The sequence below is a fragment of the Xiphophorus couchianus genome, chromosome 20, assembly GCF_001444195.1.
Source record: "Xiphophorus couchianus chromosome 20, X_couchianus-1.0, whole genome shotgun sequence".
Lineage (NCBI taxonomy): Eukaryota > Metazoa > Chordata > Actinopteri > Cyprinodontiformes > Poeciliidae > Xiphophorus > Xiphophorus couchianus.
Window position 1 is genome coordinate 23,788,681 of NC_040247.1, and position 25,291 is coordinate 23,813,971.

A 25,291-nucleotide genomic window follows, 5' to 3' on the forward strand; every position below is an offset into this window, starting at 1 on the left:
ATCTCTGTGGCATGAAAAGTGTCAAAGTAGCAAACAATCAATGTAAGAAAAAGAAAGTTTTACTGATGCCAGCACCAAACAACTGCAGCAGGCGGAGTCCCTTTGGCCGGACAGCGTCTCCTGCGTACATCTGGGCCGTTGTACATAGAAATTAAAAAAAAAAATAAAAAAAGCAGAAATTTTGAGAATAATCTCAGAAATGTTCTAAAACAAAAAAAAAAAGAAGAAGAAAGGGAGTTTTTGTGGTCCAAAAGTAAAATAAAATAAAAAAATTATGAATACCAAATTTTGAGAATAATCTCAGACATTTTCAAGGAAAAATGATAAAATGTGACTTTTGAAACTCGGAAATTAATCTTTTTTCTGAGATTGACTTCAAAATTGTTTTTTTTTTCTTTCTAGCAAATGTTTGACTTTTGAAAATCAGAAATGCAAGTGCTTATATAAACTATTTAGCTCAAGATTTCCGATTTGTTTTCTTTCCCAGTAAACATCAGACTTTCCAAGCTCAGAAATGTCCTTGTTTGTTCTAGAAAATCTAGATTAAGAGATTAGATGAACCTCTAAAGATTAATTTGAAAACTTCTGAGCTTTTTTCAGAAACGGACTCCTTCTTTCCCCCCCTTGTACAGTGGCCCTGGTTTCCTGCTGTGTGTCTCTAGGAGGTAACCCAGGGGTGTTTCAAGCACTGAGCAGCTGTGGCTCTTTTCTGTGGCTGCAGTTCCAACATGGTGAGGAGAAACGAGCTGAACTGGAGCGCTTCCTCTCGTGGCCACTCGTACTTATCCAGCAGGATCTCCAACAAGCTCCACGGTTTCAGTTTGGAGATGTGCCGCAGCTGCCCTGAAGAGAGAGAGAGAGGGGGGGGGGAGACGGGGTTTCTGGCTGCTCAGACCAGCCTGACTTTGTAATTATTCATATCATGAACCGTCGACATGGTCCAGTACCTCAAAAGCAAGAACTGTATCAAATAATTAGATTGAATCAATTTCATGTATTTTACAAATCTGTGTGAGAATCGGGCTTTTAAAATGTCTCACTAATAAAAAGCAGCGTTGTACAAGAACAGAAATGCAGAGGGGGAAACAAAATGGCTGGTGGGAGAAATAAGTCAATTTTAAGCTCTGACTCATGATTGGTCAGTCAGGAACTCAAAGGTCGTGTTGGAGCACAGGTTAGCTTTATCAGGTCGTGCTGATAAAGAAGAAAGAGTCGTTTGATTGTTTGCAGTATTAGCAAGGCACATCAGACTCAGGTCAGAGCCCGGAGATGCAAAGACTAGTCAGAACAAATACATATTTTCCATCTTGAGAATCATCTGGGTCAGCTCAGGCTGAGCGATCCTTTTCTGCAGATAACACAAAAGGCTTAGCGGCGTAAAGCAGAGGCTGCCGCTTTATTCCCTTGACCTTTGAAACAAACACAGTCTGCTACGGGCAATGCTGGACGCTGGCATGCTGGCAGCTTTCAGAAATCCCAGAGTTCAGATTAGCGTCAACATATTGTGGTGAACGGAGGAGGATCACGTTTGCATGCAAAGTCATAAGCCTTAGAAACATTGGATCATAAGCTGCATCGGTTAATTGACTACTGGAATATACGTATGTATTAAAATTTAAGTCTCACTTGAGAAGCTTTTTATCAGTCTCAAATCTTCCAGAGCCTCTCTGAACGGCAAATTGTCTCTGTAAACATCTCAGTATTAACACTTCAGGTAGAGGCTGAATGATTAGATTAGATTTAATCACTAAAAGAAATCCACAATGAGCCTATTAAGTACTCACACTAATAAATCGATTAATAATTGAGCAATGAAAAGAAATATTAAACAAGCAGAAACTACCTAAGTGGAAATTTTGAAGGGAATTGAGAATAAATGCTAATATTATCTTCATGTAAGTGTTTCTATCCATCTCAGACATGGATTAATATTTTCTTAGAAGAGCACATGGGTGTCAGTTTGTCACGCTGCAATTTTGTAGCCGTGCCAAGTCTGTTTATCGCTAACAGAAGATGCTAAAGGTGCCCTAACAAAGTGAACACTAGAATCGTTTAGTCATTTTGGCGCCACATCACCTTTGCTCCTGCCACATTTAATGAACGGATTAAAATATTTTCAATGCCGCGCGTGTATTTCCTTGTGCTACACAAGATAAATTAGGTATGTATTCAAAATGTATTCTATTAAAACTAAAAATTGCCAAAAGGGAAAAAGAGATTGGGCACAAAACCCCCGTCTACTTCTTAAATACTTAACTTTACCTTTCCTGTTGAAGTATTGTTTGGATTTTCTCCCAGAAAGGGCAAACTGGGACGAAAGAGGTCCGAGCAGCTCAATGATATGAGCAATATGATCTACGGACGTGAAAACATTCTGTTTAATGTTCATCTTGTTTATCTCCAACACAGCGGTGGTAAAGTACCCGAACACACACCTTCCTCCCGGCAGAACGCGGCTCCTGGCTGGGGGTCAAAGAGGTAGTCTCCCGTGGCCAGCTCAAAGGCCTGCGGAGGACACAAGGAGACAACAGCAACACGGTTATTCCAACGGTGGAATAATTGTGTTGCTGTTGTCTCACTCACCATGCAGGCGGCGCTCCAGATGTCAGCTGGCGTGTCGTAGTCCGCGCCAATCAGAACCTCGATGGAGCGGTACTGACAGGTCTGGATGTCTTCACTGAAGTGCTTGTGCTGAAAACAGAGAAGAACTGAAAATATGATCCGGCAATCTGCAGCGCACATCTGCTTTTCTAACCAGGCTGGAGCTCAGAACCAGGATGTGAAGGTTTGTTGGTTTTTCTGTCAAATTGATTCATTTCTGCCTTGTTTTTTTATGGATGGCTTTCTACATTTATAAGGTTTAAACCCCTGGTCATTTCTTTTTTCTGTCTGGTCTGAAGTTCACTACGTTCATCTTACTATCTTCATTCAAGGTCGAAAGATCAGGGTCAGATAAATAAATCAGAATGTCACAGAAAATCTTATTTAGGTTACTCAAGTCAAAATGTGAGAACGAATTACAGAAATTCATAACACTCGGGTTATATGTGTTTCAAGCTGTTACTTTTAAAACCCAAAACTGTTGAAGATGGGGGCCACTGGAAAAAAAAAAGTTCAGATTTTCTTTTCTTATAATTCTGACTTTCCTCTTCTGAGTCAGCAGATCAGAATGCTGAGATTAAAACGTCAGAATAATAATAATTATTATTATTATTCCTACTAAGGTTGGTGTTTCCTAGTGATTCTTTATCAGCAACACATTTTTTCCAGCTGAACTTTTCATCCATGTATTTAGGATGCAGCTCTCTGTGGACAGTTAGCTTCTTTAGCACGGAGATCTCCCAAGTCTGTATTCCCTCTTGTGACGGTGCAGGCTGCAACTTAACTTTTCTGCTTTAACTTCATTCATTCAGATTTATTTGGTCAAACGGCACATAGTCAATTTCACAAAGAGTCTGTTGTCTAGCCACTTGTAAAAAACAGAAGAATTTCACAAACCTAAACTATTTAGGGGCAGATTTTTCTTGCTGCTTTTATGCGATCTTATTTTCTCAGAAGTAGATCTTTTGATATTCAATTTATTAAGATTCACCTCCATTAGTAAAACGTATGTTTCTGAAGGTTCTCAATAGCTAACAAAGACAGCAAGGCTCAAAATGTTCAATCTGAGCGTTTCGAAGTGAAAGGTGACGAAAAGCTGACCTGATGGTGACCTCAGCATGTCCTTTCCTTTCATACCGTTATAAAAACTAGAAAATACTAAAGTTAAGCTCCGTAATGTTACTGCTTAATTCTGCTAATCTTCTTCACCTCTTCAGAATCTCATAAAGCTAGAGAATAAAGTGAGACATGAGACTAAAGCATATTTTTTGTTGATTGTCTTGATGGTGAGCAGATTCAGATTCACTACATGTAAATAAAAATGAAGTTGTAAGTACCAACCCAGAGTGAGGGTCATCAAAGACTCAACTTAACCATTAAAAAGGATCTAAGATTAGTCACTTAAATCACTGTAACTGTGTGTTTTACTTTAATCACGCACCACCCAGCAGGCATTGCCCAGATCTGCAATCTTGACGACAATTTTGTCGGCATTGTGAGGCTTCAGTACGTCCAGAGGAACGTCTGTGTCACCGATTCCTGAAACGCAGAAAACGTTTAAAGAAACTTCAATGACTTGGTCAAAGACATAAGAATGCAGATCATTAAAATACATTAACCAAGCTGAGGCTTCTTTTAAGTGATTTTTAGTTGGGGTTTTTTTGTGGTTGTTTTTTAAACAAGTGTAGCAGTAAACAGTGATACTGACCTCTAGCTGAGGAAGCCGGAGGTGCAACGGCCTCGGTGTGCGACGTCTGGGGGGTCAGCGCGGATCTGGGGCCGGAGACCGGAGCGTCCACGCTAAAGTTTGGGCATGAGCCCATGGAGTGCCTGTGGCTGCGCGGAGCACTGTCCAGTCCATCTTCAAACAGCAAAGTCTGTCTCCTTAACTTAAGGTTATGGCCTCTGAGCTTTGAGGTACTAGTGAAGTGATGCGTGCTTGAAGCGGCAGCTTCAGAAAACGTCACATGAGGCTTGTCTGACTTCAGGTCAGACGGACTCTTCTGTCCCCGACGGCTTTTGTCCTTCGCCGATAGCTGCTGCTTCAGCGGACTCCTGGAAACCTTGCTGGACTGGGGACGGCAGTCGTAGTCAGAAACAATCAGATGTGAGCGTTAACTGTGTGATTGAAGCAGTTCAGTAAACTGTCAGCTCAATGTGTGTCTTGGAAGCGAACCATGTAAATTTAGTCAACTCTGTGCCACGCATGGTCCCAACTCAACTGACTCCGTGATTCCTTTACTTGTGCGCCGTGACAGGGAAAAACACATTCAGAATTAAAAACCCTGTTGGAAGATCTTTGATCTGAACCGCTGAACTGAGCGTCGCTAACAGCAAAGTACAGCGTAACCACAACAACAGCTGCTGCTGCAGGAACCTCGAAACATTTCCTCGTCTCTGCTGACATAAAGCAGACATCGCCACTGCAGCGCGAAAGCCTTCTCCGCATTTCTCCTAATTTGGACAAAAGAAATTGACTTCAAATCTTGAAAACTATCTGGTTTCCTTTAGAATTTCTACAACTTATCCGCCACATAGCAGGAAACGTACCAACTTATTTAGACCTATAAAAAAAAAGGGCTTGTGTGGATTTTACATTTATAGCAAATAAACAATCCCTTAGAAAACCGCTTTCAATTCACACAGGCGGGTGGAAATGTCGGATGGCGAGTTGAGAGGGATTTGGTTACAGCAGATTGTTATCCACAAAACAAACCAATATGTTTATGAAATATTGGTTCATAACCAATATGAAATTTGCAGGAAATGCTGCCAGAGGGAAGCACGTATGTGATGAGGAAGGAGGGGTCCGAGGACAAAGCCCTGGGTACGCCTGATACAACGGGGAGTCGGTCAGATCTGAAAGACTTTTGGCTTTTTACCTCCCTTACAATCCTGCTTACTGCTTGTGGTGGAAAGACAAATATTATCACAATTCTCATCGGCTAAAAGAAATAGTACATGGATTAGGGTTGAATTTGCTGAATCCTGAGTATTATGCTATAGAAATATTTTTTAAAGCTTTTTATATATATATATATATATATATATATATATATATATATATATCTACGAGGGTGAACAGTTACTTTTAATCAGACACAATGCTGAAGAGGGATTAGAGAACAATAATGCATGCTTCTCCAACGCGCTTCATCAGCGTCCCATGCTGTTGACGTCAAGAGGCGCCTGGAGTTTGTCAGCTCAGCTTACCCATTCGCCAAGGGTGTGCAGAACCCCCGTCAGCTTCCCAAACAAGTTGAACACGCTCTTAGGAAAGAGTAGCAGGAAAGACGAAGGTCATAACAAAGTTCAGCATAAATATACTGTAGTCACAGAAGAGTTCATTTTAAAGTCCCACACCTGCTTTTCTCTCGAGTCTCTGTTCACTGGCAGAAAGAGAGAAGAATGAATATGAGACTAATCAACAGCCCCCAACAAGCGCTACACCAAAAAAAAAAAAAGCTTGATTCTCGAAATTTATCGAGTCAAAGCAATTACTCAAAAGATTTGCCCAAACCTGAGCTGCTGCTGCTGAGAGGAGGAGGAGGAACGGGTAACTGCCACAGCTTTGTGTTGGCTGCAAGCTTCCTCAGATAAATCTCGTCCACTCTCAGGAGGATGTTTTCCGGCTTGATGTCTGTGTGGATGACTTTGCATTTAGTGTGCAAGTAATCTAAACCCTGCAAGACCTGCAATAAAATTGACAAATTGATGCGATCCGAGTCAGAAGTGAAACGCAGAGGGGGGGATAACATACGGTGAGGTAAAATGCAGCACACCTGTTTGAGGATGCTTTTAACACAAGGCAGGGGGAGGCCTGTGTAGTTGGATTTGACGATCCACTTGAGAAGCTCGTGGCCGAGAACCTCCAGAACCATGCACACGTCTGACATGCAGCTAAGGAACTTTTTTTTTTTTTTTTCCCCACAGAGAAGTTATGTCAGCGTTTCTCGCAGCGACGGCATAAAAGCAGAACCCGCTAAGTCCAGCAACACCTCGCAACAAAATCGTTTAGGAGCAACGTCGTCTCCGTTCTGTAAAAGATACGCTCTCCGGTCGGAGCCGAGATTCTAAAGTTGTCAATGAGCTGCACGATTTTCTCACGTTTAGGATCCTTGGGGTCACTGTCCCTTACCTTGTAGCACAAAGAAAAACAAGATCTGCTCAATCAAATAACTTTTGGGTTTAACAACAACAACAAAAGAAAATGAAAACAGCAAAAACTAAAGACTGCACAACAAAATATAAGGTGTTGCAAAAATGTTGTTTCACTATTCATTTTACATAATGCTTGGAAGAAACAAACAAAAGAGACGCATCGAAGTGGAAACTCAGACTGACACATTTAAGCAGTTTGATCTCGTCCAGTGCCGTCTCGGTGAACATTTCAGCGCTCTTCACCACCTTCAGAGCCACAAAGCGCTTCGTTCTGCAGGCAAAAAACATTTTTTTAAATTGATTACAACAGTGACCATCACGGTTCCTTGCCCTTCCTGGCAAAACTGTTCAGGATTTTTCCACAATTGTCATATTACAACCAGTGGGTTTTTTTTAAATAAGATTTTAATATCATAGAACAATACAAAGTCGCATATAATTGTCAGTGGTTAATTGCTGAAATCTCGCTGCCAGTCCCCAATTAGGGGCCTCAGCAAACGTGAAAAAGAATTAGCTCCAGTCTCATGAAACCAAAATAAAAATACATGACCCTCCAGCCACCATCTCCACAATGGAACATGCTGAGAAGATGTTTTTCTGCAGCGGGAACATTGAAGCAGGGTAGCTGAAAAAACCTAGCCAAAGCTGTAAGAGGCTGCAAAAGGTTTGAAGCAGAGCCACTAGACTAGACTACGTTGGTTGTTGCAATGTGACACATTGTTGAAAACTTCAAATGATAGAAATAATACTTTTAGCATGGCTAGGTATCATTATACTTAATGCAAAGCTACAAGGTCAAGCATTTACTCACACCATGTCCCAGCAGAGCCACACGGTGGAGAAGTGACCCCATCCCAACTTTTTAAGGACTTGATAGCGGTCAACAAATATTTCTCCAATCTCTACCCGGTAATAACCACCTGGAAGCAACGCGGTTGATAGAAATCAGAAGTGAAGATGTCACAGGACACGCTGGGATTTATTGCTGGGATCTGACTTACCAATGCCATAGTCTGAAGGATTTTCCTGTTGCTCTTCATAAGATCCCAGAGGCTCCGGTGAAGCGGCGTGGTTCTGTAAAGATGGAGGCCTCTTGCTGGGTGTGGGACTCTTTCTGCTGCTGCTCTTATGTTTTGCTTCTGAGAAAGGCTGATGGATTGGTTGGTTGGATGCTAGAAGGGCTGATATGGCAGCCGCGTAGGACGACGACATGTTGACCGGAGCGCGATCAGTTTGGGTGGAGCTTTAGAAGAGCCGGTATGACGGCAGCACTCGGGAAGACTGAAACAAGAAGGTATTTTAAGAAATTCAGAAACTTCAAGTACATCTCTTCTACGGGGGTCTGTGCATACACCCACTGGCTGTGTGGAATGACATTTTAAGAGGGCCAATGAGTGGGTATCTTTATTTTTAGCTGGATGAATGGCATGTCAACATAAATAGCCCTGACACCAGCCCAGCTGCAACCAGACTCTACTTGGGCTTGCATAACTGCTGCTGAGCTCTCTGGTCTCTGAAAACCTCATGGGCCCATTTTTTATTTTTGTTTCTGTCATTTCTGTGCAGACTGATACAAGTACTGTAAGAGTAAAAAGATAATTTGGAGATTACGTTGGCTGAATTTAGACATTTAAACATCCCAATTATTAATTGTTCTTGTTATAACACCATTATCAACTTTAATTTGGTATTTCATTGCAGAACTGACAAACTTTTCTATTCAGTCACATTTTCGGATAAAACAGTGTAAGATTCTTCATGATAGTTTAACTTTAAAAAAGTCAAAAAATGCTCAATAACTACTTAATAAACACATTTTTCTATGATACTGTAGTTGAATCATATCCATTCAATAACTTTTGAACATTTGCTGGATTTATTGAGCATTTTTTAATTACGTGAGGAGAAAGCTATTATTGGTTACTGTTTCACAGAATAAACAAACTGTATGGACACTACTGTTGAAGGAGGAAGAGGAAAGAACATCAATACAGGCTAACATTACACACACCAGCTACCAAAGGCTGAATATATAAAATACGTTCAAAAATAAAACATTATTTTAAATTAGTTATATTGCAAACAACTTTATTTGCCTTTTATCCTCGCTTCTCGTACTTTACTTCTTAAAAAGTTAGCTAATGTCTTTATGAAGAAAGGAAGTTTCAAGATGGAAACAATATTTATTATTTTAATGTAAAACTATGTTGTTTTGTTAAATGTACGTATTATTCTTTCAAAAATACTGAAAGTTTATATTACCCAATGGTTTCTTCTTTGGGAGGTCGAACAGACGTCCTGTGTTGTTGTCGGCTCTTTGAAATTATGACGCAGCTTCTCCAATGAAAAGTAATTAATACTGGTATAAGGCGCGACTCGAAGCGAGGCCGACCCCAGAGCTGAGCGCGGCGGAGTGGAGTGTTTCAGTCCTGGGCTGCTCTGCTCAGCCCTCCTCCGTCTGAGAGGAGGGAAGAGCAGAGCGCCGCCGCTGCTGCTGCCTGGAGAGACAGCAAGCTCAATTCATGGCAGCGGCAGCTACAAGGGTTGCCACGACTGCTACCGCCGTTTTGGGGGATGCCATGCCGGTGTACGGCAACACATGATAGTTATATTGCCCATTAGTAAATTAGTGTTTTTAAAACATGATGACAGTGGTTATTAAGCCTTGAAAGACCTGCAATAAAGTGACTTCACTTACTTAATGTCAGCTTCAGTGGCACTTCAGTTTATTGACCACTAGGTGTCGCACTCGAGCGCCGTTTTATTGAAAGCTCCAGTGTTTCAACCACATCGTTTCACTTACTGAAAGCCGGGATCGACGATCACTAGTGAAAATTGTGAAATGGTTCAAGAGGTACGAATAATGTTGCAAGGTACTGCATTTAGATTATTCTTAAAGGATAAAAACTATCACCACTAGATGGCAGTGTTTCACCAGGATAAACTGGCGTCTTATTTTCCACTTCTGCGGGTCATTGGTCCCTCAAACAGCATCTTAAATCGTGGCCCAAACAACCGATAACATTTTATTCATTTTGTTTTTCAGACGAATCATTTTCAAAACTGGTGCTTTAATTTTCACCAATGTCTCCAAATGGTTGATCTGTAAAGCTGTCAAAAGACATGTACCAGATCTGTGAAGAATAAATCCGAATTGTTACGATTTAAAATATTCCACAGAGATGTTGCTTAGCAACTAAATAACAAATCACCACTCTATTTGTCTTTAAGCAAACATACAGTAAACACACGATATCACATGAAACTACTGCTCTGAAAAATCAAACTTAATCTAAAAGAGTTTATAAGAATTTAAAAAATCTTTGATAATTGTAATGTGTCAATTTTAACTTCTGCTACCAAATGTCTTGGAGAAAATACTTCAGAGGAATATAGAGGTAATTTCAACATGACACTTTATTTAGTAGAACAAATGCAAAATCTCAAACGTACAGCAGAGAGCAGGTCTGTTAAGTCAAATGTCATAGGCCTGATTAGAAGGAGACGAGGGAAAGATAAAACAGCTGCATTTATATATTTTGAAAAAAAAAAGTCAAATTATATATCAACGCATCACACTGCTAGATAAAATGGTTTAAACACACACTGGCAATTCCTGCACCAAGAGCTACAGTAGATGGCTACAAAATGTTATAGGTTCATAAATATAATATAGTTTGAATACATTTTGCTTTAGAGCTAAATTCATAGCATTTATTTTGTATTTACAGAGTACATAATATGAAAAATACCTTTCTGACCCCCAGTGCACAGCAGTTTGGTCTTTGATTTCAGGTTTTTAATGAGCTGGGAAGGAGATTTGTGAAGCTGGAAACTGAAACGCGTCAGAAAACATGGCACTCCACAGCGTGATACAGTGAAAAAATATAGAGTCACACACTTAAATAATCACATTCAAATTAGTTCTACAACGGCAATGCTTCACGTATAAAAACCGACAACAAATACAATAAAAAAAAAAAGAGAGAAAAAAGTTATGTTTCACCAAACAGTATTTCAGGTTTTTATGCCTCATGGCTTTTCTAAATGCTACAGAGTCTGATTAGAAAATGAATTATGATGCAACATATGGTAGAAAAATGTAAAATGAGGTTTTCTGTTAAACAACAACAAAAAACCCCAGCACATGATTTACAGTCCCTACAAATACAGACCAGTTTTCATTTTATTTTACAGGATGCAACAGTGCGAGACCTGCTCACACCTTCGCCGAACGCTGCAGCAGCTCCGCTACCACAAACCACCAACAATGCTGACTTGGGGGTGAAAGGTTGAGGTGAGGTTATTTTATACTATACTGTTATGAGATTAGTTGGGAATAAAATGCCAGTGTGAAACTCCTCAGCACCATCGTCACCATCTACACACCGACACCCACACCTACAGCAGACGTTGAAAAGCCTCTTTAGCTTTGCCTCATAGCAAAACCTCACTGCTGCCCGTCTCCTGGCGACTACTTAATAGGGAATTAAGGCTTCAGATGTTTATAAAGTGCTCTGTATGACACTCAAATCCAGCTGAATGTAGTTTCATTCGTTGTCCTACAGTCATGTGCTACAACCATACAGCAGGTCTCACTCCAGCCCTACGCGTTTACCTGCAGCTGGTTTTAACTCGTCTGTTGAGGTCTTAACAGAGAAGGCTTCATTTATTACCCAGCACTCATCTGAGTCTAGAAAATAAAAAAAAAGACAATCAGTCTATTAACTAATTGAGTGACATCATCAACGGTTTCACTTTGATTATGTTATAACTTTTTACAGATTATTGTTAGCACATAAGTTAGCTAAAATATTTGAACCAGCCTGATCACCGTACCATTTTTATTGGGATTTTAAGGTGACAGACAAATACAAAGTAGCGCATAAATTGAGTAGGAAAATTGATGCAGGATTTTCTATATTCTACAGACAAAAAGCAGGAAAGTGAGGGGTGCGTTTGTATTCAGCTCCCCTTGAGTCAATAACTTTGCGTATATTTGTATGCCTCACTTTTCTAAACCATCCAGAAAGCCATGCATGTTTTTTGTTTTCCTTCATGTTTTTGCATCAGCGTATTTCGTCCAGTCTGATGTTTGTGGTTGTAACGTGACAAAAACTGGAAAAGTTCATCTGCTACGAATACTTCAGCAAGGCAGTGTTTGTAAACATCTTGGCACTTCCACCTGAGTGTGATGTCACTACAGTTCTTGCCGCCCTGTTCATTTTCATAAAATACTTTTCTTTAAAAAAAAAAAAAAAGGAGAAATGCTAGCGAGTGAATGGTAGATGAACAGTGAGGCATGTTTTCACTTTTTTTAAAATATAGTTTAGAAAAGCAATCATGTAGCTATTTTGTTCAAATGGAATGAGACCGTAACCACTGTTTATCACATATTTGAGAAGCAATAAATTACCCTCTGTAATATAGCTGTTTTTATATCAGGATATACAAAATAGTTATTTAGAGATGTCTATATTCTGTAAAAAAGTATATCTTGGGAGATTTAGTAGGACCAGACGGAGTGTTTACTGGTATTAGATGTTTCGACAAGTCAGCACTTGTGCACATTCAGACAGAAACACTGGGTTACAAGTTTATACTGTTGGAATCAGACAGAACACAGAAAATTCTTCAGCTTTTTTCATTCTTCTTCTGTTGTTTTTTAAACTATACAGCTACACTTCAGTCTCATTCTGCTGAGGTTGCCATGTTTTGCTTTGCTACTGAGGTCACGTTGTATCCACTTGTAACTTTTAATCGAGTCTAGGTGAGGCTACAGTGTTTCTGCTGATACGTTGCATCGTGCAGCTTTCAGACCAGGGTACCTGGGTCCGCACTCTGCTCTTTTGGGGTCGACTCTTGCTTTTGTGGATCTGGAGTTTCCTGGTAGAGAGAAAACTCCATTGACCTGGGAGAAAAACACACACACAAAAATTATGGTCAGTGCATGAAGCCCATAAAGACAGTATGTTAAAAGTTTTAAAAAAATATTTTAAAAAAAGCACATCGTTAGGGAGCTGCATGGAGAAGCAGCAATCACTAGTCTGGAACAAAGTCCCAGAAAACTGCAAAATTGCTGAAACACTGATTTCTTTTAGGCTAAAAATCCACCTGCTTAGTGTTAGTTTTGATTCATAATAACTGGAATATTGATCATTATATATTATTTGATGTCCACTTGCTTCATAATTTTGATGATGTCATTTGACAAAATTAAATATTTCTTGCGCAGTCACAATTATGATGCAAAGTACTTTGATGTTTTGTTGCCACATGTGAGTGTTTTTGATCACGAACAACCCATTTGGGATCATAAAATTTTGTACAGACTTTGACTAGGGCACTTCAAAATTATTGCTTTGTGGGGAACAATTCAGAGACAGATTTGTATGTGCTCTTCGATCAACGTCCTGTTGCATGACCCAGCTGTACTTGAGCTAAAGGTCAGAAACTGCAAGCTAAATCTGATTGGTACTGCTTTTGAAAAAAACAAACAACAGAGAGGCTAAATGTTAGCATAAGGCTTTAGGTGGGAAATTTATGCTTATTCAAAAATGCCCCCATAAAATTAGGCAGAGTTGTAAAAGTGGATCCATTCATAGCGGATAAGGCTAGACTAGAGTAACATGACCGTCCTCTGCTGGATAACAGCTAAACAAATATGATCTATAAAAGCAGAAAGGTCAAAGAGAAAGATACATACACAACATTCTCCTTTTAAGTAATTATCTCCCAAACAAACAAAACCTGCTAACTCCACCTCATTAGGATCTAGTCAGTAGTTTGTGTCTTCTGACAGTTACAACCTCCAGTCTCCTTTAAACAAAGTGTAAACTTTGTGAAGTCTGTTTATTTTTCCACAAGCAAAGAAAAGTCAACAAGCATAAATCACTCAGTGAAAGTCTCAAATGTGCTGCAGATTTACGACAAAACGCTCCCTGTTAAACATGTTGCATACTAAGGTTAAAAAATGTTTAATTGAGGTAGGTATAGCATATGCATTTATTTCTACCATTTAAAACTTCACTAATATAAAAAGCTAAGCTTAATTCAAAAACACTACACAGTTTACATATGTTTTTATATTTTGGTAAAAATGTTTATTACTCACATGACAAATTAAAAGTATGCACCTCCTACATTTACCACCTCAATCTCACAGGACTACCAGCATTTTCTGTCACAAATGTCTGACAGAAGGAAAAATCTGAGAAGGTTAAGAGTTTTGTTTTTTTCTCCCCACACACCATTCTGACTTCACAATGTAAAAATATCCTACTCTAAAAATCCTAAATTCAGGCCACTGGAAATTTATCATTTTTTCTTGCAAATTTACAACTTCTTAATGTCAGATTATCCAAGTTTATCAAAAAAAAATGTATATGTCTTTTGGTGTAAATGTACTCTGGCATTATTTTTTACAGTGGAGAATTAGGGTTATTGTAGATTAAAAGGAAAAAAAGTCAGACATTGTCTTTTGTTGTTGATTCAGCATGACATAAATTCACATGCCTGACTGTTCATGATCCAGACATTTAGTGCTTCTGCTGTTTAATTTGTCTTCTTCTTTTAGAAGTGCATTGTAGTCAGACAATGTGTTGACTTTCCTTACAAACCACAAGCTAAATACTTTACAGTCTAAAGTTAGGAACAATCTAGAGCATGGAGAGCTTTTTTTTTTTCAAAAACAGAATGTTGTTTTAATCTGTTCATTTTACATAAATATGTATAAATTCTAGCTTTTGACAGAATATTCCAGTCATGTAGAGACATTTGTGTACTGACCGTCCATGCAGGGGGTGACCATGGAAGCTTGCTGACTGGGGTATTTGAGGCCTTTGGAGGTTGGCCGTTTCCCCTTGAAGGGACTGGGGATGGTGCACCAGAGGATGGGGATGCGAGAGCCGAGAGATGCCCGCTTCCTGGCCCTTAGAGGCAGAAGGAGGGTAGCCGAAGGCGTTCCTCAAGTACCAGTCCCTCAGTCCCTCCAGGGCGAGAGCTTTATGTAGGCTTCTGGTCGAATCTTCTGGAGTGGGGAGAGAAAACTGCGGGGGCCTACGGCCAAAGGAGGGCCCAGTCAGCTCAGTCTGATATGGGAGTAGGTTGGGGATGGAGGATGTGGTGGTGCCAGTGGCAGGAAGAGAAGACTCGTACGCAGAGAGCAAAATACCGTCTTGTGAATGTTGCTGCAAAGGAATGAAAGGCCCACAAGATTTGGTCCTGGTGACCTTGACCCTACGAAGCTCCGCCTGGGACCCTCTGAGGACCATGGGGCTGTAAGGACTTGCAGCACTGGGAAGGTTCACCTGGGAATGGGAGAAGCCATTGGCATGTGGAGGCACTGCAGCAGTAGAGGAACGAGGAGAGGACATGTCTTGCCAAATTCTGCCTGTGGACTGGTACAACTGGTGCTGCACCTGCATCCTCTGCTGCTTTCCCCAGATGTAGTCCATCAGTAGTTCGTTGTAGCCTCCGCTGGCCCCTCTGCCGCCCACTGACAGACGCATTTTACTCTGCTCCACGGAGCCGTCGCCTTGGCTCTCTGGGCTGCCGAGCTGAATCTGCTGCAGTTTGCCGTCGGTCAGGGTCTCGGAGCTTTTGTACGGTCCTCCCCGCTGAGGCATGCCGTTTCTGGGTCCAGGCTCGTCTGGCAGGCTGGAGCGATCCAGGAGGGCCTCAGAGCTGTTGCTGCGCCGTGCTCTGGAGCTGTAAGGGCAGGTCCTGCGATCAGAAGATGAGCCCTCCTGAGCCAGGGGAATCATGTACGGCACATCCAGGCTGCCAGACCACTGCTTCAATCCATTACTACCCGATGCGTCAGACCTGCAGGAGGATTAAACACAAGAACATGAAGACTCACAAAGACAACTACAGATAAAGATCAGTGGACATTTTCTGTATTTTTTAAGTGAGTCATAACATGGCAGCTAAATTTGATCAGTACAAAACTACAAGTGCATCAAACCAATAAAAAAAAAAATCTAAATATCAAAAATATGAAGAGCTGCTGTTTGCATGTTGTATAATAGGTGCTCCTCAACAAACAGTGTGACTGATTACATATCTTAGATTAGGGCTGTCCAAAATGTGGCCCGGGGGCCATTTGTGGCCTTTGAAATCATTTTGTTCGGCCTCTGATCACATGTCAAAAATGGTAAACAACTGATCACCAAGAAAGATGTGGAAATTGTTTTACTTTTAATAAGGCAACAGTCCGAAGCCATTTATTCGTGATGAACATATTTCAGAAAAATCTGGTTTATTGTTGAGCAGGGAAAATTAAAAAAAAAATTTGTTTAAATCACAATCAACTAATTTTTGCATTTGTAACTTAATGAATCTTGTGGCCCACTAGTAGTTTAGATTTGTCAGTTTTGACCCCAGGAGAAAAAGTCTGGACACCACTGTGAGACAAAAGCCATCAGAGCCATCACTGGATACCTGATGTGAACGCTGATTGGAGCAGTTCGGGCCAACAACGGAGTTGCTGGAACACTTCTACCTTCAACATTAGAAGCACTTCTGGGTAAAGAGTGAGTTGGGCTGCAAAAGTCAACACAAAGTTTGTATAACTTACACAATAGAGATTGTATCCTGTACGTCTATCAGTGACAGAGGGACCAGGTTGGCAGCAGAACGTGTACAACTGAACTCTTAGACAATTACCTCACAGAGCTTGTGACCGAGTTGCGACGTGTCCTCATTTCATAGTAAATCTCAACAGGAGAGAGTTTCCTGCTGATTCTGTGGTCGGGGCTTCCCACGGTGAGCCGGGGCTGAGACAGGGAGCGCTGGTCAGCAGCAACGCTGGGTGAAGAGTCTATGAGGAGAAAAACAGCAGCAAATGACGACCAACTGCAACATACACCAATGAATACCAACCATTCCTGGGGTATTTAGGCAGAGTAAAATATTTAGAAAAGAACATTTATGTACAGCCAACTCACCGTTGTCGTGTGATGTTGAATCCGACATGGAGCTGGTACTTTCTGACATCACAGTGTCCTCTAAAAGACAGTGAGTAGTTCTGGTCATGGGCCAGTTAATTTGGTGATGTTTCACTTATGGTTGCTAAACATAAGTGAAACAGTGAGATTAACATTGTTGTTTGTATTTATTTCCTTCTCCTGCAGAGCTTGCAGATGAATTCCTCATGTTAAGCCACAAAAATCCAAGTCTTTCATTGGGATTTATGTCACAGAGCAACAAAAAGTAGTGCTTAATTGTCCTCTGAATAAACATTACTCAGACAGGTTTAAATAAAAATCCGTACTGTAGTAAGTATTGCATGTATTTTAATATCAGTATAAAATCAACTGTTTAGACGTTTTTAGATTAGACTTTATTAGTCACTCAGGTTCCTCTGGGAAATCCAGCTTCCAGCAGCAGAAGAAGCAGCTTAGCAAGAAACATAAGGCAGCAAAATGTAATAAAAACACAAATGGAAATTAATTAATGTCATATTTTTAGAGAAATTAAAGAACAAGCAGCCATATGAAGACCAATATCTCAGTGTTCATCAATAACAGATAAAGGTAGTAGCCATAGACTGTAGAGGCAAATATGTTCTAGATATACAGCATGTGAAAGCATGTCTTGTGATAATACAGTATATCCTTCCAAATAGTGCATCCAGGCATCCACTGCAATGTCACACACACTGTGATATAGCAGAGGCGATTTAACATATTGTGCAGCTCTAGTTCAGATGTGAAGCATTTTAGTGAGCTACTATGGCTCAGTCAAAGTCCACACCTAAATTCAATTGAGACTTTAAAGTTGATGTTAACAGACGTTTCCCATCCAATCCGACTCAACTTTAGCTAAACAATGAGCAAAAGAAATTAAGTCTCTACGTGTGCAAATTAAGTGTGACACTTTCAGATTTTTATTTGCACAACAACTGAATACTAAGTAACCTTCTTTACAACAATACATTACTTTGTGTTGTTCTATCACATAAAATTCAACAAATGGGTTTATTGTTTGAATGTGAAAAGAGTAGAAATACATATGCACGGCACTTAAGGTTTCTTTTCATTTGGAAGAAACAATGTCTTTCACCTGTATGACACCCCCTGTGGACTGTCCTCTTGCTGTTTAGGCAATTTCTGTCTGACTCAGAGTGTCTGCATAGAGCGCCGGTGAAGATCGCCTTCATCTGCTTTCTTTGGCCGGAGTCATCCTGAAGCCAGAAAACAGCCGTTCACATTATGACACAAGCACAGAGATCCAGCTAATGTGTAAAGCACTATTGATATTCAGGGGGATGGCTTACCTCTGCCTTGGTGCTCGGCGCCAGGCCAGCTCTGCGCTGCACCAGTGGGGGTTTCTCCCCGACCTCCAGAGGGAAAGAACGCGGCAACTTCCCAGTCAGCTCCTACAGAGGACATTTAGTAGCGACTCTTTACTTGTCTGAGAGATCCAACATGAGTTTACCGCACATAAATCCTATGAATGGTATTATGCACTAATATTGCAACAAATCAATGGAGACAACTGTATATAAACTGTTGTGTCAGGAATAAAATCCTGCAGAAGAGCAGCCATTCAAAACATCTGAGACGAGCTGCTCTGTCGCCATTTGAGTCCAAAAACAGGCGAAGTGAGATGGAGTGACTCACTACACATCCAGCTGAAAATGAAGGGATGTGTTAAACAGCTGCAAAGAAAAGCTGAGGGCCCTGTGGCCTTATTAACATGTGCTGACAGGCTCTCAGGAGCAACTCATCTGCAGGCCTTTGTATTTGAGAAAACGGTGCGGCAAGTTGCTCCATCGGTTCGAGCTCAACGGTGGTGAAGCAAAGAGGGTGAAAATATGGAGGTAAACTGAACATGAATGTAAACGGACAGGTCAAAGAAAACACCACTTCTCAGTCACATGGAGGAATTAGGTCGCTCTGTTAAATACTTTGTCATTAAGAAATATTTACAGACGTTAATCTAATTTTTATGTCTGTGAAAAAGTAATTTTATTGTATTTAATAACTTAAAAAAGAGAGAGAAAATGTTAGGACAGCCTACCCACCAAGAGCCTGTTTTACCCTCTTTTGTCACAATAACTAATTTTGGGAAACAATAAATTGTCCCAGAAATTATTACGATAAATTATAATATTGGTATTTTGAGACCATTTTCAACTACCGTAATATAATAATGCAAGAACCCCCTCTCAAAGATCAATAAACTTTAATTTCCATTTAATACTGGAACTGGGAGACACATTAAGTGTCCAAAATAAATAAACAAAACAACCTAAACAATAAATAAAGTGGATTGTGCAGTCTCAACAAAACACAAATTCCCTTCAGATCACATATTAGGCTCAGACAGAGAAAACAGGAAAAACTGCCAAAAAAAAGTGCAAACTAACCACTTTGTACTGATTGTCAAATGTTTGCAGCATTTTTTAAAATGCTGGCTTTTCAATAATATTAAAGGGCAGCATCTCTAACAACACAAACAAGCATGCAAATGGATATTATCACGCTCATTTTAATTTTTAATCTCTCATGCAATTAATTGACTTATTACTTATTGTGACATGCTTATGTGTAGCCATCTGCCAATTTCTGACACCTCTCCTCATGTTCAGCTTTGAGATGTGTTTCTAGGATTCTGGATGGTGAGCTGATCATAATCTCTCTCAAGTCATCGCTCTACAATGAACACAATGATCAATTCCTCTCACATTATACAAACCGAGCTGAAGGATCACGGGCGTTGTGCTCTTTCAGATTATGCACCTGGTGCACTAACCTGGCAGGACTGGTGTGTGTGAGACTCATGCGATTGCTCCAAAAAGCTTTTCAGTTCTGAATGTGGTTGGAAGTACCGGCTTTATACATATGTTGTAGTCAGAACAAATGCACTATTGTTTGGTCGATTCCTTATACAGTGTTGCTATGGTGAAATGAACCAGTCATATCTGGTCACTATGTATGTTTGTCTCTGTCTTGAGAACAACTGGTTTGCATTATGTCATGATTTCAGCCCTTCAGCTCTGCCTTGGCTGGGCTGATTACTCATTTCCCTCACCTGCTCTGAGCTGCTCCCTACTTAAACAGCTGCTCGTCACCAGCTCAGTGCGAGATCGTCTGTTGCCACTGTCACAGCTTTCAAGCCTTGTCTCATGAGACAAAGAGTTTTCTGATCCTGTCTGTTTTTGACTACATATTTTTGCCTAATCCTTCTGCTGTTGGAAGTCCTGTTGCTGAACCCTGCCTGTCTCTGACCCTGCCTCCTGCCTTCTGGTTAGTGATGGTGAGATGAAGCCTCATGAGGCATTGAACCACTTGAGCCAATTGGTTCGAGAAAGGGTTCATTTCTTGAAGCTTCATGTGCACACGAAACCACCTACTGGCCAGGTGTATAATCACAGCCAGCTGTATCTTAACACGTGTGATGCATTGAATTTTTGTCTATTATGGCTCTTGGGAAGGACTTCACAAAAGGTGTAGGACGAAATCATTTGTCTACATAAATTATGTATACACATATGTGTATAATAAAATATTGTTTGAATGCATTCTCTGTGTGTAATTATTCCCAAAATAGTAGTGTCATGTGATATGGCATGTTGTGTAATAATGTTTTTCTGTGACTCTAGAAAAATGGCATGGGCTTAATCAGGCAGAGGACAGTTAAAGTGCTTGTGGAACTAGGGAGGGGGTAGTGAATAGGCTAATGCTTGTGTAACTTGGATGATTTCATGCATTTTTATTAAGAAACAACAATTTCTCAGTTTTTGATTTCAAACGATTTCTCTTTTTTGACACTACATGGATGAGGTGTTATTATTGTACCCCAACTCCTTGGAGCACAATAAACACCTCACCTTTACAGAAAATAAGAAACAGTGAAAAATACAGCAAACCTAATGCATCTGCAAATGTTCAGTTCACCTTACCTTGTTAGGGCTTATCAAATCGAAAGAGGAGGGGAAATCCTCCTCTTTCTCGCCGGCTCCATCCTTCTCCTATCCTCGCGCTCCTAAATCTTCTATCTCTCTCTCTCTCTCGTAAACTCTCCAAACACCGAACTAACTGTCTCAAACTAAATAACCATTATCCAAACTCTGCTATCCAAACTATCAAAACTCTATCCACTCTCTCAACTGACCGCAACTCGTCTACAACAACCCACATATTGAATGGAGCCTGTGGGGTTTCTAAAGCTGTCTAACCCCGCGCCAAACTCTGAGCCACTTCCCGAAGCAGTCACGTGGTACAGCCGGGCAGCGAGGTTTCGGACGTCATCGTTTTCGGCTCCTCCCCTAAATGAAGCAAGCCTCGATACGCGCTTTACGGAAACGCCCCCTCCATTACTCGACACACGCCTCGAAGCCTCGGCACATCACGTAACGTCACTACTTCTGGTTATTGGATTTTCACTGCCTGAGACCCTCCGTGCATGACCCCGGACCGTTTCACGACTCAGCCTCTGGTTGGTGGATTTTGTCCCTGTCTTCTGTTTGTCCCCTGAGCCCTCCCTGGACCTCCCCTTGTCCATTCACCCAACCCTCCCCCGGCTGGACTCCTGACCCCTGTGGATCCCCCACCCCTGACCCATCAGTGTGACCACACCCTTCTACATCATTATTTTTGTAATAAAACTTTTGGTGAACCGTCCTCTTGCTTTGACTGCGTTTTGGGTTCTGGCTGATTTTGCTCTTAACGTTACACATTATGGCGTACACACAGTGCTTTGAAGGTCTCATAACGACAAAGCTCCCTGAAAATGCTCAGTGACAATGTTACTAGTCATGTACCTGACATGCTAATGTTTAATTTCAGCCATTACTAGTGGAAGTACAAGTGAGGATGTTATAATTCATTTTGCAGAAAATGTTAAAATGCCTTCAGTTTTAATTGTTCGGTTTTATTTTTCAGCATCTTGTGAAAGCTGGTAATATCCATATGTCCAAGAGAGAAATAGGCTACAATAGGTTTTTTCACATAGTGAAAGGGAATACATTTTTGTTTTTTTATTCCTGACCTTCATTTGGTATGTCTGAAAACTGAAATGAAAGCTACTCACCGCTTCCTGCAAACACACTTGTTTAAGCTCTCCCACTCTGGCATTGAGGAGAGCCTCCAGGGTCTGCTTTCTCTCCTGCAGAGCTGCAATCCTCTCAGCCTGCAGTTTGCTGTCCTGGCAGCTTTGAACATCTGCAGGCCACAACACATGTAAAGCATCTTTAGACAGCAAACAGCAGCTTCACATTTAGAGCAAATGACTCAGGTTTACATGTACAGTAGCTAAAAAAAGAACCTGGTGCAACGAGTGTTTTTCCATCACTGTCTCTCTTTTTATTTTTTTTGCACCATTTTGTTCTCAGATTTCTACTTTTCTGATTAAAGTATCTTCCAGCTGTGGTGACACTGTGTGAACAAAAGGCGTTTACACAAGCAGATGTTTTTTCAGCTGACTGGTCCCATGACAAAACTCGTCAGAAGAGGAAAAAAAAAAAGCTACTAAATAAATTTCTCAGGCCATTTCAAGCTTGTCCAGACATGATGGGCTGTTTTTTCTCTTTGTTTTCTTACACAGTGAGACGACTCTGCTACTCACCAGGAGTCCCCAAACCCATGGATGTTATCAGATGTCCTTTGACCTCCATGCAAAGTAACTTTGGGGACACAACTCACTCTCCCAGCAGCGCCCTTACCTGGATGAAGACGGATTAGAGATCATTTGCATCTGAAAGGCACAGATAGAAATGTTTGCAAGTTTCAATCTTTCCTTCAGTATGACCTTGCAGCCATCTGTGGTGTTGAGGTGTGGAGGTAGCAGCATTTTCTCTCCAAATTAGCAGTAGATGAACATGGGCGGGGTCCGAATCGTGGGAGACACACAGCGAGGCGCTGCGCCTCGGCTCAGATGAATAAAGTCAAATTCTGAGAGAGATCAAAGGAGAAATCCACATTAATGTTATTATATTATTAGTTTAGAATAAATATGGCACAGTTCTCTGCTGCTTTAGGTTTACAAAAAATAGGAATTTAAAAGTAAGTCAAACCACATAGTGCAAGTAAAAAGGATGAAGGAAACTGATGGTTAGAATTGCAACAATTCACCGATACAATAGTATCTAAAGTTAGTGTAAGACCTTGCAAATATAAAATTTGTCACATTGCAACCACAAACATTTAGTATTTTATTGGTATTTTATGAAATAGACAAACACAAGGTAGGGCACAATTGTAAAGTTAAAATATCAAGGTGTTTATTAATTTAAAAAAAAATAAAACATGGGAATATTTAAATTGCACATTTATTAAAGTACAGAGACAACAACTTTAGGCTTGTTTCATTACACTTACATTGGGCTTAATTGTTGAATTAATGGGGTTGAAAAAATGCATCCCACACTTTAAACGTATAAAGAATTAAGAGTTGTTTTGTGTTGGCCAGCCATGTTAAATCCAAAAACAAACATCTGCAATTCTACACTGAAGTCAAATCCAGTTTTGAGTCTGATTTTAACATGCGTGTAAGAGATTCTGAAAGAATGACTCTAAAATTAGCACTCTGCTACAATTAGCAACTAATTAATTTGCAAAAAGATGGGAAATGAGACACGATAAGTAACATTAATAATGTATGGACTGAATTAGAGGAGGAGAAATTTATTCCCTTAGTAGTTTGTCCATGTCTTGATTAAAGCAAAGTGAGGAGAAGAACAAGAAGAAAGAAACCAGAAGGACTGAAACCTGGTTGGTGGAATCAGTAACAAAAGTAGGAAATCAATGAGTATTATTTTATCTCCTCCTGTCTTGACTTCCAACTCCCAAATTTCAGATTGTTCACCACTGAGACAGATAATTCTGAAAATATTCCAATCAAGAAATACACCCAAACCTTTGAAAAGTATTGTTTTCACTGAACTGAGGCAGGTATTGTTTTGTTTCCATGTAGTCTATGTGCCAAATGCACAAAGCTTCATCTCTAATATCCAACAGAGACCTGATATCCAAAAATAGTGACAGTGTTTTCTGCCAAAACCCCTTTACTCATCGCTGCTCACAGATCGCTGCCATAAACAATCGCCCTTCTGTCTCTTTGCCAGTTGCTTAAATCATAAAACGACTTCCGGCAGCTCACAAATCCACATGGAGGGCTCTTATGGCCTGGCGCACAATCACCGTGGCTGAGGCCACTTCAGCCGGCGCTGCATCTTTGAAACAGAAACATTTATCTACCGGTTAGTTAGAGCAGCCACCTTCAAAGTTCTGCTCACAATCAACCGGCTACTTCCTTGTTTTCTGTGAAAACAAACACTAGATGCTTCAAAAGGTTGTGCTGGCTTCTGTCCTGAAAGTGAACCGGTAGCTAGTGTATGTGTGAAAGCCTCCGCCCCCCTGACCTCCGTCTGACAGACAAGTGGGAGCCTTTCACAAAAAACATGTGGCAGACTTACGACTGCCGCCCGGACAAAAGCTCGTCACATGAATCCCGTTAGACCAAGTGGAGTCTATGATGATCAGATTTTCACTGCTAATCTAATGGACTGAGAGGAGGGTTTTTTTTGTTTTGTTTTTTTTACCTGAGATAAACAATACACCGTCACAACTGTTATCCGATGGGCAGCCGAGTGGAAGAACCACAGAGAGAAGCGCTTGAGAAAACAAGTGGGAAACATTTGGTATTCATCTAGGCAGCTGAACGCGGGAGCCAAAAGGTTGCCATGCCTCTTAAGAATTGCTCTGTTGTGCCACAGAAACATTTGCTCAGACATTTAGTGCCTTTCTCAATAAAGATGTTCCCACCATCTTGACCAAAAACAAATATTTCACTCTCGCAGCTCTGCTCGTGTTCTTTTAATCCTTTGGCATACAAAGAAAAATTTTTTAAAAACGCACCACTACATTGTTCCTGTCGGTAAATGAACCAGTAGATCCAAAGGCACAATTTTCTCTTTAACTTTACAGTTTATGTTCACCAGATCTGCCTCTCTAAGGGTGGATGATTTTAACAAGGTTTCATAATATGAAACAAGGTTTTTTTATATTGTGCAGCTTTTTCCACTTTGTGGCAACAAACAACTACTAAATCAATTTTGTTGGGATTTTATGTGACAGACCAACACAAACTAGTTGGAAAGTGGAAGAAAAACAATTCATGTGCAAATAAATAAATAAATTATGAAGGCATCTTTTTGGGGTCAGTTAGGTAAAAACAAGTAGTTGAACTTTATCTAGAAGTATAATAGCAAATAACACAACTGTATGCCACACTTTCCTTTGTGAAAGAACTCTGAAATAATATATTTTTTTCCTTTCAGTATACAGTTTTTTATTATATAAGGTCTGTGACAGAATGTTTTGTTATACATTAAGAGGAGACATAAGGTTTTTAAAAATAGAGTATCTCACAAGAAAAAAAAAAGTGTGTTTGTGGAGTGGATTTATGGAACGGGTTAAATGTTGGATTGAAACAATATAAAGACATAACTCAGTTTAAAATAGGATATAAAAAGTCATTTTAAATGCTTCTGTGTTGGAGGATGTAAGCTGGTAGAGAG

At 40.4% G+C, this 25,291-nt stretch overlaps 2 protein-coding genes and 1 long non-coding RNA gene across 5 annotated transcripts; 1 reads left to right on the forward strand and 2 right to left on the reverse strand.

Moving 5' to 3' along the window:
• Window positions 1-395: 395 nt before the first annotated feature.
• Window positions 396-9,288, reverse strand: LOC114135391 (SRSF protein kinase 2-like). Its single transcript, XM_028002659.1, has 15 exons — window positions 9,025-9,288; window positions 7,764-8,043; window positions 7,574-7,682; window positions 6,946-7,033; window positions 6,652-6,739; window positions 6,384-6,490; window positions 6,122-6,293; window positions 5,965-5,990; window positions 5,815-5,871; window positions 4,310-4,673; window positions 4,043-4,140; window positions 2,584-2,691; window positions 2,436-2,505; window positions 2,263-2,355; window positions 396-843 (listed from the first exon to the last, which is right to left on the reverse strand). The coding sequence occupies exons 2-15, from the start codon at window positions 7,972-7,974 to the stop codon at window positions 659-661; spliced, it is 1,776 nt and encodes a 591-aa protein (XP_027858460.1). The 5' UTR covers window positions 7,975-8,043; window positions 9,025-9,288; the 3' UTR covers window positions 396-658.
• An 873-nt stretch (window positions 9,289-10,161) lies between these two features.
• ccdc120b (coiled-coil domain containing 120b) lies at window positions 10,162-22,435 on the reverse strand. Of its 3 annotated transcripts, XM_028003795.1 has the most exons (10): window positions 22,339-22,435; window positions 21,805-21,935; window positions 18,044-18,145; window positions 17,830-17,950; window positions 16,713-16,772; window positions 16,432-16,585; window positions 16,207-16,308; window positions 14,551-15,588; window positions 12,591-12,673; window positions 10,162-11,455 (listed from the first exon to the last, which is right to left on the reverse strand). In XM_028003795.1, exons 1-10 carry the CDS (start codon window positions 22,385-22,387, stop codon window positions 11,358-11,360), a joined length of 1,938 nt encoding a protein of 645 aa, XP_027859596.1. In that variant the 5' UTR covers window positions 22,388-22,435; the 3' UTR covers window positions 10,162-11,357. The 3 variants fall into 3 exon arrangements, with proteins under 3 accessions (XP_027859596.1, XP_027859597.1, XP_027859598.1); XM_028003796.1 differs by lacking the exons at window positions 21,805-21,935; window positions 22,339-22,435 and adding an exon at window positions 19,525-19,994; XM_028003797.1 differs by lacking the exons at window positions 21,805-21,935; window positions 22,339-22,435 and adding an exon at window positions 19,468-19,994.
• LOC114136039 (uncharacterized) lies at window positions 10,955-22,690 on the forward strand. Its single transcript, XR_003593726.1, has 2 exons — window positions 10,955-11,059; window positions 22,318-22,690. It is a non-coding gene; the product is annotated as an uncharacterized LOC114136039 (long non-coding RNA).
• Window positions 22,691-25,291: the final 2,601 nt, after the last annotated feature.

Coding starts and splice junctions, on each gene's coding strand:
- ccdc120b (XM_028003795.1), bottom strand. CDS start 22,387: ATGGAGGTCAAAGGACATCTGATAACATCCATGGGTTTGGGGACTCCT. Junction 18,146..21,804: donor AAGTGTGTTTGCAGGAAGCG/GTGAGTAGCTTT, acceptor TGTCCTCTGTAG/GAGCTGACTGGGAAGTTGCC. Junction 17,951..18,043: donor CGCCGAGCACCAAGGCAGAG/GTAAGCCATCCC, acceptor TTCTGGCTTCAG/GATGACTCCGGCCAAAGAAA.
- LOC114135391 (XM_028002659.1), bottom strand. CDS start 7,974: ATGTCGTCGTCCTACGCGGCTGCCATATCAGCCCTTCTAGCATCCAAC. Junction 7,683..7,763: donor TCCTTCAGACTATGGCATTG/GTAAGTCAGATC, acceptor CGTTGCTTCCAG/GTGGTTATTACCGGGTAGAG. Junction 4,141..4,309: donor TCCGGCTTCCTCAGCTAGAG/GTCAGTATCACT, acceptor TCTGCGTTTCAG/GAATCGGTGACACAGACGTT.